The 15,113-nt window shown below is 38.7% G+C and overlaps 2 protein-coding genes across 3 annotated transcripts; both read left to right on the top strand.

Annotated features, from left to right (window-relative positions):
* Positions 1-20: 20 nt before the first annotated feature.
* dnaaf19 (dynein axonemal assembly factor 19) lies at positions 21-2,271 on the top strand. Its single transcript, XM_028041569.1, has 3 exons — positions 21-724; positions 1,264-1,411; positions 1,955-2,271. The coding sequence occupies exons 2-3, from the start codon at positions 1,272-1,274 to the stop codon at positions 2,055-2,057; spliced, it is 243 nt and encodes an 80-aa protein (XP_027897370.1). The 5' UTR covers positions 21-724; positions 1,264-1,271; the 3' UTR covers positions 2,058-2,271.
* Positions 2,272-2,371: 100 nt separating this feature from the next.
* On the top strand, positions 2,372-12,788 carry abi3a (ABI family, member 3a). Of its 2 annotated transcripts, XM_028041567.1 has the most exons (12): positions 2,372-3,309; positions 3,878-4,050; positions 4,904-5,074; positions 6,532-6,708; positions 8,315-8,373; positions 8,481-8,534; positions 9,424-9,800; positions 10,753-10,887; positions 11,071-11,205; positions 11,940-12,095; positions 12,255-12,383; positions 12,464-12,788. In XM_028041567.1, exons 2-12 carry the CDS (start codon positions 3,919-3,921, stop codon positions 12,625-12,627), a joined length of 1,689 nt encoding a protein of 562 aa, XP_027897368.1. In that variant the 5' UTR covers positions 2,372-3,309; positions 3,878-3,918; the 3' UTR covers positions 12,628-12,788. The 2 variants fall into 2 exon arrangements, with proteins under 2 accessions (XP_027897368.1, XP_027897369.1); XM_028041568.1 differs by lacking the exons at positions 11,071-11,205; positions 11,940-12,095 and having other exon boundaries at positions 2,427-3,309.
* Positions 12,789-15,113: the final 2,325 nt, after the last annotated feature.

Here is a 15,113-nt window from a genome sequence, read left to right as displayed (position 1 = left end):
AAAACACATCTGTGCCAGATGTTAAAGTCTAGATGGAAATCAATATCTGATGATAATTATTCAACGATGATTTCAGTTTGCCCAGAGATGGTTATGGTCCAGATATTCTGGTTTCCTCTTTAGACTGTAAAACATCCAGGTTGGGTTAACTGCTGGTTTAGCAAAGTTCAGTGTCTCCGATTCCATCTGAGATGTACACAAAATCTGACCATCTATTAAAAATTTTACTTAATTTTAATAATAAATACAAACATTGAACATGACAATGATGAATGTAGAGTCTCCTTCTCCACATATCAAATCACATAAAATCAAAATATGAGTGTTTTATTGAAGAAATTGAACGTCCTAAATTCATTTAAGCAGAATCAGGGTTTTCCCGCCAGTTCTCTGTGCTGCAGTTCTTTTCAACCACCAGATGGCAGCAAAGACCACAGCAGTAGAAAACAAGCGTCGCCATGGAGACGTTTTGTTGATTCCGAGCTGGGACTCAACTGAACACGGAGGAACTGCTCCAAGATTAGTTCACTGTTCTGTTTCAGAGAAAGTATTTCATAACTTCTGAATCTGTTATTCAAGGTACAGGTACTGATTCGACCCAGTTCTGGTCAGATCATCTAAACCCTGATCCATGATTCTTAGCTTGCGCATGCGTACTAGCATCTTCTTTAAGTTGGGAATTTGGCCGACGTGCGTCTCTCTTCTCCTGAGTGCGTTTTTCAAGGTAAGTTTTCATTTTTCAGTCCTTTCCGAATTGATTAACTTCTTCTTCTTCTTTCACGTCTGTAAATATTAAGTAAGAAAATTGTTATAACAAAATAAAAAGCTTGAAAACATCATCTCAGGTGAAATAAATTTTTTTCTTGTTGCTGAAATAATAATAGATATCCTAATTCATTGGATATGATTGTACGTAACAGATTAACAGGCAATTACAGTAGCTATATGTGAGCTGTGATTATAATACATTTTGTTTATTGTTACTATATTTCCATTTATACTGTTTTACATTATGACTTCTTGATGTAAAATTGAATAAGTGTTGATTTAATAACAGATAACTGATCTTATCAGTCATGCATGAACTTCACTGTAATAGATAAAATAATAAACAATATTGTAATTTTTATTTAATTGTTAATTCCTCTTATATTTACAGGAATTAAATGCTTTAAAGCATGAAATGTGGTCGTCCATCCACTGAACTTTCTTGTGTTTTCACATTAGTTTCTACCTGAACTAACGGAGCTCCTGTTTGTCCAGGTGTAGTGATGTCACAGCGTGACATCATTGATTTTTCTGCGCTGGAGAAGGAGCTCAAGGCGGCGGTGGAGTCTGAGAGAAAATACCATCGAGAAAACCAAGCGAAGCTGAGGGCCGTGAGCCAGGGAGTGGATTACGATCAGTTCAGGTGGATCACCAGGAAGTTTTAGGTCTGGCAGAGAAGATCCAGGAGGGTCTGAGGCGAGATATCAGCAGGAATATGAAGAGTTTCTGATTTCTTAAACATTCATGGGTCAGTTTACTCTCCTGAAAGCTTGATGGATCCCTGGAAGTATTCCTGGAATCACTTCCTAAATCTTTTCTGAGAGTTCAGAGTTCAGGGAGCTTCAAGAGTCTTTAAAACATCCCAGTTTTCCATAATATAACATGACATTCATTTAAATGAAGAGTTCTATGTAAAATATTCCAAGATGTAAGAAAAACATTTACATTTCTACTGAGGGCTCCTTGGAATGCTTTATGAGAATATATGAGAAAGTTCCATGTTGTCCTGGAATTTTTACAGTCATAAGCAGGATAATTTTCCAAATATTTATTGGATGAGTTCCAGGTAGCTCCTCTTTGAAAGTAACACCAGGACGTTCGGTGATGTCTCCTGGATCTTCCAAGCTGTAATAATTTATACATTTTTGGCGTTTTCAGGTTAATGACGTGTGTTTCTTTCCCTCAGAGGTCTGGTTCTGACCTCTCACCTGAAGCCTCTGGACAAGAAGGACAGAGACGGAGCTCCACGGAAACAACCATGGAACCCTGTAGCTCCTGGAAACACGTGATGGACCATCACTCCAGGCGGCACACAGCAATCCCCATCCAGTATAAACTCTGTGGTGTGATCCTGCTGTTTGTTCATTTAAAAGTTTAGCTTCAGATGTTTTACTTTAAAACATTGATTTGATTTTTATCTGTTTATTAAACACCAAGAACTCCAAATGAAAGCTCACAGTTTCTCCTTAAATGTTTCTAATAAACTTCTCATTTTAAAATCCCTGCAGTTCTTCAGGTGTTTTTTAAATTTATTTTTCACAGAGGTTCTTCTGGATATTTCTTCAACCATGCAGAGTAAGCCAGTAGGGGGCACTGCAGCAGTCACTTCTGCTGTTTGGTATCCCTCAGTGATTAAAGCAACTTCAGTTTAACTTTAAGACTCTCCGTACAGCTGAGAAAGTTGGGTGTCAGGAATCTCTGAGGGCAGTTGGGTAACCGAAGTGATTCTGATATTGCTTAGGACGTAAGAGTAGCTAAGCGGGTTAAGGTGCCTCTGGGAGGCCTTTGGGTATCTCTCAGGGGTTCAGGTATCTGATGGAGATTCAGGGTATCTCTTTGAGGAGTTCAGGTATCTCTAATGGGGGTTTAGGGATCTCTGAGTCAGGGAGAGGTATCTCTGAAGGGGTTTTGGTATCTTTGAGGAGGATTCAGCTATCTCTCAGGGGTGTTGGGTATCTCTCCAATTTGGTTCGGTGACTCACAGAACGTTTCAGGTAATTTGGGAGAGGGTGTTTCTCAAAAGGATTTGCATTTCAGGTATCTTTTAGAGAAGTTCTGGTTTCTTTTAAAGCGATTCTGGTCTCCAGTCTAATGAGACTACGTGTATCTGAAGGGTTATAACTCCTTCATCTGACTAGGAGCATCTTTTAGGAATGTGTAGGTTTTTTAAAGGGGTTCAAGTATCGCAAAGGAGGTTTTAAATATCTCTGAGGGTGATTAGAGGAAGTGAACGGAAAGAAAGTCTCCTTGATGCTTCTGATGACTCAATTTGTTTGAGTTGATGAGGAACAGGAAGCGGTTAAACTGAACAGGTTCACACCAAACGCTAAAAACTTAGGGAGAGGCACTCACTCTGACCGATTTCTGGAAGCTCATACTTGGTGCTTTGGGTGTTTCTGGTTGCTGTGAGGAGTGGGTGGTCTGTCTAACAGAGAGGATCTCTGGCTGCAGCAGTAGAGGAAACTTGGAGCTGCAGAGTGAAGTTTGTCAGAAACAGGAGGATGTTCATCACTTCATCACTCTGTTTCTCTCTGGCATCTGGTGAGTCTCTGATCAATTACAGCTTCAAAAATAACTGTTCGAATGTAACATAGAAGATCTGGCAAAGAGCCACAACCCCCTTCTGGTTCTGTTGGACTCTGTAAAGATAATTGTATGTTAAGTTAGAAACAGTGACGGCAGATGAGATTATTTCTGACAGATTTAACTTATTCTGCTGTAAAGTTACTTGTATTTGTGTAAGAAGTCTAAATAACCCGGTTTTAAACTTAGATGAACCTTTTGAAGAGCTAAAATAAGTCTTAAAATGAAGAAAATGAGGTGACAGAGTGTTGCTGCATATAGACGACGGACTTGGTTCTCAGATAGACTTCTGGGTGAAGTAGTTCCTGAATGTGGTCAAATCAGCAGCTAGTGTTCCTCAAACAGAAACAGACCTAACCAACACTGATAATAGAGGCTGTCTAACAATCAGCTGGAACTGCTGGTTCCCACCACTCTGAGGCTTGAAACCCAGATGATGGTTCAGAACAAAGTCCAGTTGTTCTGAACCATCCAGTTTTCCAGCTGTGGTTCTGAGTGGGTTCAGTCTGTCTCTGTCTCCCTGCAGATCAAACCAGTTGATTTCTGTGGACTATCGATTCTGGGATCATGAAGGACCAAAACTATAAGGACGAGGTGACGAAGATTCTGGAGGAAGCTCCAAGCGCCAGGAAAGCTCTGCAGGAAAACTATCAAAACCTGCTCAATGTGGCCGATTACTGCTACAACACCTACACCCAGGTTGGTACCGCTACTGCCACCATTAAAGCTCCAGAACATCTAAATACCGCCTGCTGAAACCAACTGATCATAATCTCTCTGGTCATTTGTACAGCTGTTCTTTGGTTAGAAATTGTGTTAGAAACTCTGAAGACTACAAATATGTGCTATTAGAGCAGATTTTCCTGAGCTTTCAAACATCGCAAATTGCATTTGTGATAATTTTGCTTAATGACCATGATTCCAGAACATTTTGGAACCAAACTGGAGAATAGTTCAAAATAATGCCTGTTGCCTTTAGATCCCAGTTCTTGATCTAATATAAACTTTTATTTTATTCATTTTTCCCTCTATCTTAAATTACAATCACATTCTGTTACAAGTTTAGCATATTTTTATTATCACTCTATTGCTTATAGAATCGTTTCAGTTTGTGTAAATATTTATAGCGGTATTATCGTTCATGATAAATGTCTCAAGTAATTCTGCCCAAAGTTCAGTTTTTTATTGGATTTTTATTTGGTTGTATGATTTATTTTTCTCTTTTTTTTAGGTTCACACATCTTTTTAAATGCCATTGTGTGTTCTTTTAGTGTGCTAAGCTAAGCTAATTTGTAGTTTAGTTTTGAGCATTGACGAACAAAGCTAACACTTTTATTTTCAGTCTTTGTGTCAAGCTAGGCTAATTGTTTTTTAGTTTTCAGTCTTTGTGTTAAGCTACCGGTAGTTTATTTTTTCCCCTTTCCTTTCAGTTTTTTAGCAAAGCTAAGCTCACTGTTTGTTTTTTGTCATTGTTCTAAGTTGAGCTAACTCTTCATTTTGTTTTTAGTTTTTGGGCTGAGCTAGACTAATATTTCTCTGATTTTTCTAACAGTCAGGTGAAAACAGCAAGAAGGCATTGGAGGAAACTAAAAACTTTACCACCCAATCATTAGCCAGTGTTGCGTATCAGATCAGCACTCTGGCTAACAATGTCCTGAGTCTGCTGGATGCTCAGACCAATCAGCTTCGCCAGATGGAGTCCTCCATAAATTTGATTGGTCAGGTGAGTATAAACCTCTCAATTAAAACACATTATATTTTTTAATAATCTCAGGGTGTTGATGGAATATTTCATCATGAAATTATTTTGTTTAGTTTGTAAAAGGTGTGGACCGGTGAATTCAACATATCTAGAGATATTTATACAAATTAGACATTTTGAAAATGTATTAAACATTTACAGGAGAGATTATATATTATTGTGAAATGTTTTCACTAAGTGCATCAGTAGAAGGATTCTGTTCCTCCGGTTGGACTGATTGAGGTTGGAATGAGGTTCAGGGTCCTCCCAGTCATGAGGCTGTTTACAGGGACAGCCTGAGCAACCAGGGTCTGAATGGATGGATGGATGAATGGAGCCTCTGTTTGCTGCTTCCTTATTGTTTTCTGATCTGCTCAAAGCTCTGCTGTGATTTAAGGAGCTGTCCAGAAGCATCCATGATCCAGACCAGGACCATTCTGTGAATGATGGTGTTAAACATCAGGGGGTGCTTTGAAAAGAACATCAGTGAATGGGGAAAAACCCTCTGAAGATGTTTTCTTCTCAGAAGTTCACATAATCTGATCATTTTCTTTTTGTTGTCCTGAGATTTTGGTCTATAACACCCAGCTGGATCTTTCTGATGAATGTTTAACTTAAAATGAAAGTTAGTCTCTTGTTCAGACTCTTAGCAAAATATCTTCCTGGCTGGTTAGAACATCTTCACTCTTTTCTAACTTATTTTTTATGACCATTTTAAAGAAAAATATGAAAAATGTATAGCCCTTCTGTCAATAGTTCATGTTAGGAAAAATCATTACGCATAACCTTTGTCATAAGCTGAGGCCCTAACCCTAAGGTTAGGTCATAAGGTTGCCCAACAGACAAGTTTCAAGGTAGCTTACTCTAGTCTTGGTATCAATGTTCCTGTGGTCTAATTCAGTGAATGACTGTTAGTCTGAACCTCCCATCCTTACCATGAGGCAAATTTGACAACTGACACCTAACATGGGATGAAGCCCTGCATCAAGCCATTTCCTGTGGCTTGATGCAGGAGGTAATGAGAAGACCTAAGTGGAGATTCTCAGGAGGGACTATTCCCCTTCTAACCTGGAAAAACCTTGGCAAGTCTGGGTTCCCTTCAGGACCGTTAACCTCCAGGATCCTCCATTATCTTGACTGGGATGGACAAATGGGTTGTCATTAATTGTCTGACAATGTATCAGCTTATCAGAGGGAAGGTATCTTTTGCTGTGACCTCTTTTGTTGTGACTGCTTCCTTAAAATGAAGGAGGTCAGACTAAACTTCCTGATGAAGTTGGATCACTTCAGCTTTTCAAAGTCGTGTATGCATTTATTCAAACTTTGAAGGGAAAGTTCAATAGTACCAGAAGTAACTCCTCTCCAGAGTTAAGACTGACCCTCTCGAGTTATGGTTGCAGTTCAGAATATTTTCACAGTCTCTAATTGCTTTTCCACAGACCATAGAAATGCATAAAGAGAAAGTTGCACGGCGGGAAATAGGTGCCTTCACGGCAGTCAGACGAGTTCCTCGCAACCATAAGATCATCCCTCCAACTGGCACGCAGCCCCGCCCATCGTACAGCCACCGACCAATCAACTACCAGCAGCTGGACGAGATCGGCCACGGCATTAAGGTAGCACTCTCCTTCACAGTTTAATGTTTGTGTTTGTCCTTTGGCAGCTCTTCTAGAGGAGGTTAGCTTAAATCTTATTGACTTGGATAAATTACTATAGGGCAAGAGGTTTAGTCTAATTTAGCCTGGTTGATGGGAATCAGCATTCTGGTTATTAAAAGATACACAAAGCAACATTTACACCCTAAAAAAGAAGCTGAAAGCAGAAGTGAAGCATTGTTAGCTGCAAACGGCAAGCTAACAGGAAGTCTCTTCTGCAGAGAGCCACAGAAGCAGAATTAATGCTGCAAAAAAGTTCCCTTCTCAGACTCCAAGTGACACTAGTTCTCTGTACAGATTTATCTGTTTCGTTTGAAAATTAACAGTGTCAAAACAACGCAGCAGCAAAACTGATACAGCTTAAACATCTCAGTAAAGATCCACCTGTCAGTTTTCTTCCAGTGGACCTGAGTAAAAACAGTTTTCACAAAAAAGCCAAGAAAAGTTTGCATCAGGTGAACAATATTTTCTTAAGGAGATTGTCTGAAAGACCTGACCCAGGACCGTTGGTGGCTTTTCTTTCTGTTTCAGTTCAGTTCCAAAACGTTGAGACCAACCATTCAGGAGTGGCATTGTCACTGCACCATTGTTCTGCTACTATTTCTGAGCTGTTTACCTTAACCTGAAAACTTTGCTTTGCCTAGTTCTAGGCCACCCTCACCCATTAAAGCTGCCAGATTTTTAAAAACAAAAGCAAATTGAGAAACAAGGATTCTCAATTTTAATCAGAGACGAAAGAGGCAAGCAAAAGAAGAAATTACAAAATATTTTAAAACTCAAATTTGACCTTATTTTAAATATTCTTTAATTTTTCTTATAACACAGTTTAACAGTTAAGATCAAAATTGAAATCTAAGCTTCTATATTGGATTGTGGGGTGACACTGCAAAAACACAACATGTTATCAATTCTTTTTTGGTTCCTTTTAATGTAAAAATCTTATTGGACTCGATTTGTATGCAATAAGATTGCGCAACAATCTTATTGTACAAAATAGGTTTTCAGAAAGATATTCTGGCTTTTTAAAGGCAATAATTACTTAATATTGATGAAATAGTTCTAGTTCTGCTGACTGATTATTTCACTTGCAAAATTGGAAAAATGTTGTGTTATAAGTTGCGAGATGCTGAGTTTTAAAGATGGATCAGTTTTCTCTGCAGTTAACAGCAAAAAAAAAGGACAAAGCTCTTAACTAAAATCCCCCCCCTACACACACACACACACACATGCGCGGTTGTGTATCTTCATGAGGACTCAATAAACCCCCTGCTTTGCGAGGACACCAACCTAGACTTTAACTAACACTGATTAATTTAGTAGAAAAACACACTCAGATAACCCTGTTAGCACCAACATCCACCTCTACAGAGTGTCTGTCCCTGTGATGTCCACGGGGTCTGAATGTCCTCCTGGACCTCACAGAAACAGGCAGACACACAAACACACACCCTGAGCTGAGGCTCTTTGTTGGCCGTGGGAAAATGTTTGGAGAGACTAATTAGAGCTGCTGAAAGCTGAGGGCTCCATTCATGTTCACCCTGCTCTGTTTGCCCCCTCGTCCCTGCAGGTCTCTGGGAAACAGCCGGAGAAAACGGGAACGATCCGGAAACACGGAGCCTCCATCAGGTCTGCTTCTCCTCCTCTGCAGAGCTTCTGTACTCAGCAGTTTCTTGTTTTTGCAGCAAAGACTCACACAGGAAGTCTGACTGCGGTTTCATGTGTGTCTGTTTCAGGTCCAACAAAGCTCCTGAGCCAGTTCAGTGCCCAGTGGCTCCCCCTGCTGGAGGGTAAGAGCCAGATTCATGTCTCAGCCTGATGAGGCGTGCGTGGCTGAGAAAATTGTTTCACTTAATTTTTCATTTCAGTACAAATAAAACTCCTTTAGTATGTTAAAAAAAAAGAATAACTACCATGAATCATACTGACTGTTAAAAAAAAAATCGATCTTTTGGTGATAATGCTGATTTTTCTTCAAATATAAAGATAATTGCAGGTCGTCAAGCTTTTTTTTATTTGTTTCTAATAATTAAATTTTATAGTATAACTTTCTCACAGAAATTGCAGACAGATAATATAAAATAAAATGGCATTTTAATAAAAGCATGCTTTCTGAGTAATTCATAACCATTTTATCCATCTTTAGGTCTAAGACCAAAATTTAAATTCAACATGTAAGAGAGAGATTTTTTTTTATTTCCCCTCATATTTTTAAGATCTTCAGACAAAATTTGGATTTTTTGGGTTTGAAACTGAACGTTTATTTGAGGTCTATGAGTTTTAGACATGTAGTACATGTCTACAATTTGGGATGTTAGGATGAAGAAAATCAATAAAAACAAACATGTTTTAATGAGTTATTAGAGCAAAATTTCCATTAATATAAAGAAACAAGTATGAAACGATCAGTGATCCTTGAGGTATTCCACAAGTCACATTTCATCACCTTCCTGGCCCCAAGTCAACGTTTTTTTTTTTTTGCCAAAAAGGAGATGGTGATTTTATTGACAAAATCACATTAGACTAAATAAATAAATAAAAACTACTTATGCTATTATTGTAGGAAGCTAATGATTCCTTCCATGATGTCAGTTTCCTTTTGGTAGCTATTAAATAATTAACCAATCAGTCATCTTTTTCACCTGACTATTATTTAATCAACATTATTCTCCCTCTCAGGTCCAGCTTTGGGAAACCTGTAGCTCCGCCCACCATCCCCCCCATTGGCCAAGCTCCACCTGACTGTAACATCCTCACCAGTTTGCTGGATGAAGCTCCACTTCCTCCTCCTCTCCCTGACGAGGAGTTGCTACAGAGTGGGGACGTCACCTCCGGTCTGCCTCCTCCTCCTCCGCCTCCTGATTCCTCAGGACTGATGGTGGCTCCAACGGCACCTCCTCCTCCACCTCCTCCTTCTGGCTCCTCAGGGGTTGTGATCAATCAAAGCGCTCCACCTCCTCCTCCACCACCTCCTCCTCCTTCTTCTTCTTCTGGGGTTGTGATCAATCACAGCGCTCCTGCTCCTCCTCCAATTGCACCGCTCACCCTAGAAACAGGTGATGAAATCACAGTGTGTTCCCACGACAAACTGAATCATAAAAGCCAAAATTTAAATATAAAAACAAGCCATATTACGTCAAACAAACAAAATGGGGATTTCTGTTGTATTTTATTAATTTTTTTTATCAGACATAATTTTTTTTTTCTTCTGGCCATTTCTCCATTCCTGTTATAAGTTTTAGGTAAAATAATGTTTCCACCATGTTGGTATTTTTAAAAATGTCATATTTTAAAATTAAATATTTAATTAGCTAGCTAAAAATTTGAATTACAATGTAAATGGTTATCTCACAACTAAATCTTTTGTTTAGAAACTAAATATTTTACACTGAGATAAATATTTAGTTAGCAAGCTAAACATTAAACCTTAAACTAAATAATTAGCTCCAGAAAGACATAAAAACTTTCTTTTTTTTGCCAAATACACAAACTAATTTCTCTGCTCTTACAGTAATTAGAGGCCTCTACAGATTTCAGTGTGAGGCCTAAAGTCTTTGTGTTTCTGAGAAAAGAGTGGTGCTGTGGGCTCTCCATCAGTTACCATAGCAACCAGTGGCTCACTCTAACGATTCAACACTTTCCACTTACTACTACTATTATTACTGATTTTACTTTAATTCACATTTGTGTTTTGTGTATTCTGTACTTTGATGCCCCCTGCAGGTTTAAAATATTGTTTTTTTTCCAAATTATTTAAATCTCAAAATAATCAGAGCTTAGCGTTGTACTCATACCAATCCCAGTATTACACAAAATGAATGCTAATATTACTCTGAAGTAATTATTAAAAATAAATTATCCTAATCCTGATTTTATTAATTTAGTTATGATTTTATGAAATAACTGAGCGTCTTCATCTGATCTGGGCTGATTTTGGTCTTTGCGGATTAACAAGTCCTGGTCAGTATGTGACATCACAATGACATCATCTCTATTGTCTTTCCTCAGTGGTGGAGGAGAACAGCCTGCCTCCTCCTTCCCCTCCCCCTCCCTCTGATAATAATGGCTTCCCGCCATTACCCAATGATGGCTCAGATTTTCTGGCCCCACCTCCACCACCTCCACCTCCCCAGGAAGGAGACGGTAATATCGTTTTTTAGTTGTATAAATTAACCAGTAATCAGACAGGAAGTGGGGGGAAGACATTCAGCAAAGGTCCCAACGTGGGGAATCGAACCCCCGACTTGTCATTCCTCAGTTGTTTCACTTTCTGCTTCTTCTCTGCTGCTTATTTGCAGTGTTTACTTCTTCTGTGGTGTTTTTCAGTGACCCTCACATCTCGGAGGAGTCGCCGCCGGCGCTCACCTCCGACCACTCGCTCTGTCTCTCTGAGGGTCCGCTCGGGCCCCGCCTCTCGCTGCCGCTACACTCGCTCTCTCTTCTTGCCTGCAGTCCAGTCATGTAAGCTGCTGTCATCCAATAAGAACTCAGGAGAGGCTGGTGATGGATCAGTGATTAGTTTTAGGATCTTCAGTTTGTTCATCAATAACCCAATAATACTGTAGTTCTCACCTGTGTTGGATTATATTCCTGGAGTGACTGAAGTTGGAGGACATTTTAGGAAAATGCCCATCATGTGACCTATCTCACGTCTGAACCATGGATGTTCAGATGTTTATGAATGGTCCAGATACTGATTAAAACTTCAGATGCAAGTGTAGAGTTCAGAATGTTCGGATACTAATGAACAGTTAAGAATGTTCAGGTACTAATGAACAGTTCAGGGTGGTCAATTATTAATGAACAGTTCAGAACACTCAGATGTGGATGAACAGCACAGAATGTTCAGAATTTGAACAGTTCCCATGGTTCAGATGTCTATGAACAGTTCAGAATCATGTTAAAATGTGATGAACAGTTCGTAATGTTCAGATGTGGATGAACAATTGAGATGTTAATGAACAGTTCAGAATGTTCAGATGCTGAACAGTTCCCAAGGTTCAAATATGGATGAACAGTTCAGAATGTTCAGATGTTAATGAACAGTTCCTAAGGTTCAGATCTGAATGAACAGTTCAGAATGTTCAGATGTTGGTGAACAGATTAGAATATCCATATGAACAGTTCATGTCGGTTTCAGGCCAGATTTTGGCTCCTGGTTCTCTAAACTGACTCGGCTTCTCTCTGTCTGTCAGTCAGGATTCCCCCCCCTCCTCCTTACCCTCCCCCTCATGCCCCTCCGGAGCCCATCGCCTCTTCATCCTCCTCTCCTTCTTCCCCCTTCCCCCTGCTCTCTCGCTCTTCCTCCGCCTCCCCTCGGCTCTGCTTACCTGCTCGTCTTGAACATCTGGGTAAGGAACCGGTAGTGGTACTGCTGTAGATGTAGCACAGCTAACTATAGAAGAGCATTGTGTAGCAGTGCTACTCATCTCTAAGTGTGTAGTACAAATGTAGTACACACAGATATGTAGCATAGCGCTGCTCTGTTGATGGTTCCTGTCCTCTCATAGATCTTCAGATCTTAGCCCCGCCCCCTCCTCTTTCATTGGATGATATTGGAGAATTTGATGACATCATGCCGCCCCTTCCTCCTCCAGTGGACTATGACATCAATGCTCCCCCAGACTACCTGGAGAAAGGTGCCACCACCCGCCCCACCATGGTGCTGCACTATTAGAGTGAGATGTTACTTATGATGCATTTCCTCTTTTTGTCCTAGTGGTGGCGCTGTATACTTACGAGGCCTCCAAGCCTGACGACCTCTCTCTAACTGAGGGGGACATCATTTACATGATGCGTCGCCATGACGACGGCTGGTGTGAGGGCGTCTGTAATGGCCGGGAGGGCTTCTTCCCGGAAAACTACGTCCAGGCATGTGACTAGATGAAGCCATGCCCCTTTTCTGTTGCTATGGAGATGCTTATTTTTCTGTTTTACTCATCAAAGCAAGTTATACAGAACATTATTATTCCATCTATAAGTAGGTAATTAATATTTGTCTGAGTGTAAATAACAGAAATAAAAGTTTATTACCTGAAAAGCTCCCAGGTGGTTCTGTCTGTTTTGTGTTCTGACCATCAGAGGGCGCTGTTTCCCCTCTTTTCTGACTGCAAGACAATTACAATTACAAAGGAAAAAAAAGATTTTTCAAAACCATGAGAAATTATGGTCCCAGTTCAGGATATATTTTAAAAAAACACTAAAATAAAATAAAATATAAATTTCTTAATCATTGATTTTTTAATTTTTTATCATAAAATTTAATCTGCTTTTTTTTTTTTTTACAATGGAGTATTAGGGCCAAGTTTGGAAAGAAATTTTAATTATGAAAATAAAGTCATAATATTACCATAAAAAGTCTTTAAATATTACATATCGCAAGAAAAAAGGTATATAAAGATAAATCCATAATATGAGGATGGAGTCATACATCCTCATGTATTATTATTAAGTCATAATAATACAAGAATAAAGTCATTATTACCAAAATAGTTAATAACATAAAAATAACATAAAAACTTTTTAAATAAAAAAAGTCATATGACAAAAAGTCTTACAAATATGAGAATAGAATCATAACAATATAAGAATAAAGTCAAAAAATTAAGAAAAATTTACTTATATTGACAAAATGATGTCATAATATTTGTACAATGAAGTAATAATTTTATAATTGTATACAAATTAAAATGAGGAATATCGAGCATATTGTGAAGTTACACTTTAGTATACATTTTACAGATATACTTAGTGTTTTAACATTTTACCATCAAACTTTTATCAGTAGCAGAACTCTGAAATGGTTGTTCAAACTACTACGTTTATTTTTAATCAGATCAGATCTCAATAACTATGTTGAAGCTTTGCTCTTATAAAAACGATTTTATTTCTCGTAATTTTTTTGACTTTCTTATGGTATTTTCGTCTTTATTTTGCTAATATTATAACTTCATTCTAATTTATTCATAATTTTAAAACAATTTTTTTAGTCTGGTCCTAAGGTATTTCAATTATAATACATTGAACATAATTTGTTAAACTGTGATTTTACATGCTTATGTTTCTGATTGGCTGCCAGTCAAATTTATGGAGCTGCTTCGCTCCTGCAGCTAGCACTGAAAAATGGAAAAGTTTCTGTCAAAACTCAAGAAATCCTGTTGGAAAAAGCCCTGGTCAACTAAAACCAGAAGGCAAGAGGCAACATTTATGCTAACTAATGTAAAAATGGTTGAATAATGAATAAAAGTAAGAAAAAACATTCTAAAAGTTGATATTTCTTTACATATTTTGACGAATTGTCTTTTGTATTGGGATTCCCCACAGAGAAGCTAATGCTACTAGGCGGTAAAAGTGTGACGTTTGATTGGACAACATGACATATTTAATGAGGAGAAATGTTCAGTCCCTTCATGCCAGCAGCTGTTTCAGTCTGAGTGGTTTTTGATTTTCTAGTTTTCACCACAAAACTCTCAGATTTGTTCCTGAGAGGTGACTCAATCTGTTACGCTGAATTCTATATAAATTCTAGAGAGTTGCGTAATGCAATGCTTTTCATTTCATTACTCTCAAGGGAGTTTCACCCTTCATTTGCTTTTTTTTTTGTTTGTTCAGGTTTCCTATGTAGGTTTCCTTCCTGCAGCTGCTGCAGCCTTTCAACGTGACGATTTCACTTCCTTTAATTGAGCAAAGTGAGTCAGAGCGATCAGAGAGAGCTGGTTTTCATCTCATCATGGATTCTGGCTCGGTTCTGGAGTTTTAAGAGACTCAAACCACAGGAATCAGTGAGAAGAATCAAGTTCTTCTGCTTTTCTCGCAGTAAAAATTTGCTTTACGTCTGTCTTCTCTCTCTCAGGTTCATAACCAAATTAAATCCATAAAAAAATGTTAATCCATAAAATCCCAGATTCAGACATGTTGGTTTCATGGTTCTCTACAGGTTTCTGTGGCTTCATTAAATCTGTGGAAAAATATGACTTTCTCACGAACTAGAAAACGAAAGGAACCAAACCTAAAAAGTGACATGAAAACCAAAAGCTTGAAACCAGTCAGGCAACCAATTCTTTGTTCTAGCAGGAGCACCATGGTTTAAAAGTAAAGGTCGGACTGTGAAAGGTGGAGCACTGAGTCAGGGGATCTCCAAAGCCACAGCCCTGTGGGTGTTTCCATGGTGACCAAGGTCCACTGACACGTGGGACGGTTCTGACCGAAGTAAGCAACTCTGAAAACACCAACACAGAAATTATCAACATCAGAACAGAACCAAGGAACAGGAGGAATGTTCAAATGTTCAGATGTTCATTAACAGTCCAGAACATTCACAAACAGTTCATAAAGTTCAGATGTTCATAAACAGTTCTCTATGTTCAAAT

The sequence above is a fragment of the Xiphophorus couchianus genome, chromosome 16 (assembly GCF_001444195.1).
Source record: "Xiphophorus couchianus chromosome 16, X_couchianus-1.0, whole genome shotgun sequence".
Classification (NCBI taxonomy): domain Eukaryota; kingdom Metazoa; phylum Chordata; class Actinopteri; order Cyprinodontiformes; family Poeciliidae; genus Xiphophorus; species Xiphophorus couchianus.
Note: the sequence above shows the minus strand (reverse complement) of the source record. Positions and strands in the feature narration are given on the sequence as shown.

Excerpts from the sequence above, each read along its gene's own strand:
- dnaaf19 (XM_028041569.1), top strand. The coding sequence starts at position 1,272 with ATGTCACAGCGTGACATCATTGATTTTTCTGCGCTGGAGAAGGAGCTC. Across the intron at positions 1,412-1,954 it reads GTGGATTACGATCAGTTCAG|AGGTCTGGTTCTGACCTCTC; the intron begins GTGGATCACCAG and ends TCTTTCCCTCAG.
- abi3a (XM_028041567.1), top strand. The coding sequence starts at position 3,919 with ATGAAGGACCAAAACTATAAGGACGAGGTGACGAAGATTCTGGAGGAA. Across the intron at positions 5,075-6,531 it reads CCATAAATTTGATTGGTCAG|ACCATAGAAATGCATAAAGA; the intron begins GTGAGTATAAAC and ends GCTTTTCCACAG. Across the intron at positions 8,535-9,423 it reads GTGGCTCCCCCTGCTGGAGG|GTCCAGCTTTGGGAAACCTG; the intron begins GTAAGAGCCAGA and ends TCTCCCTCTCAG.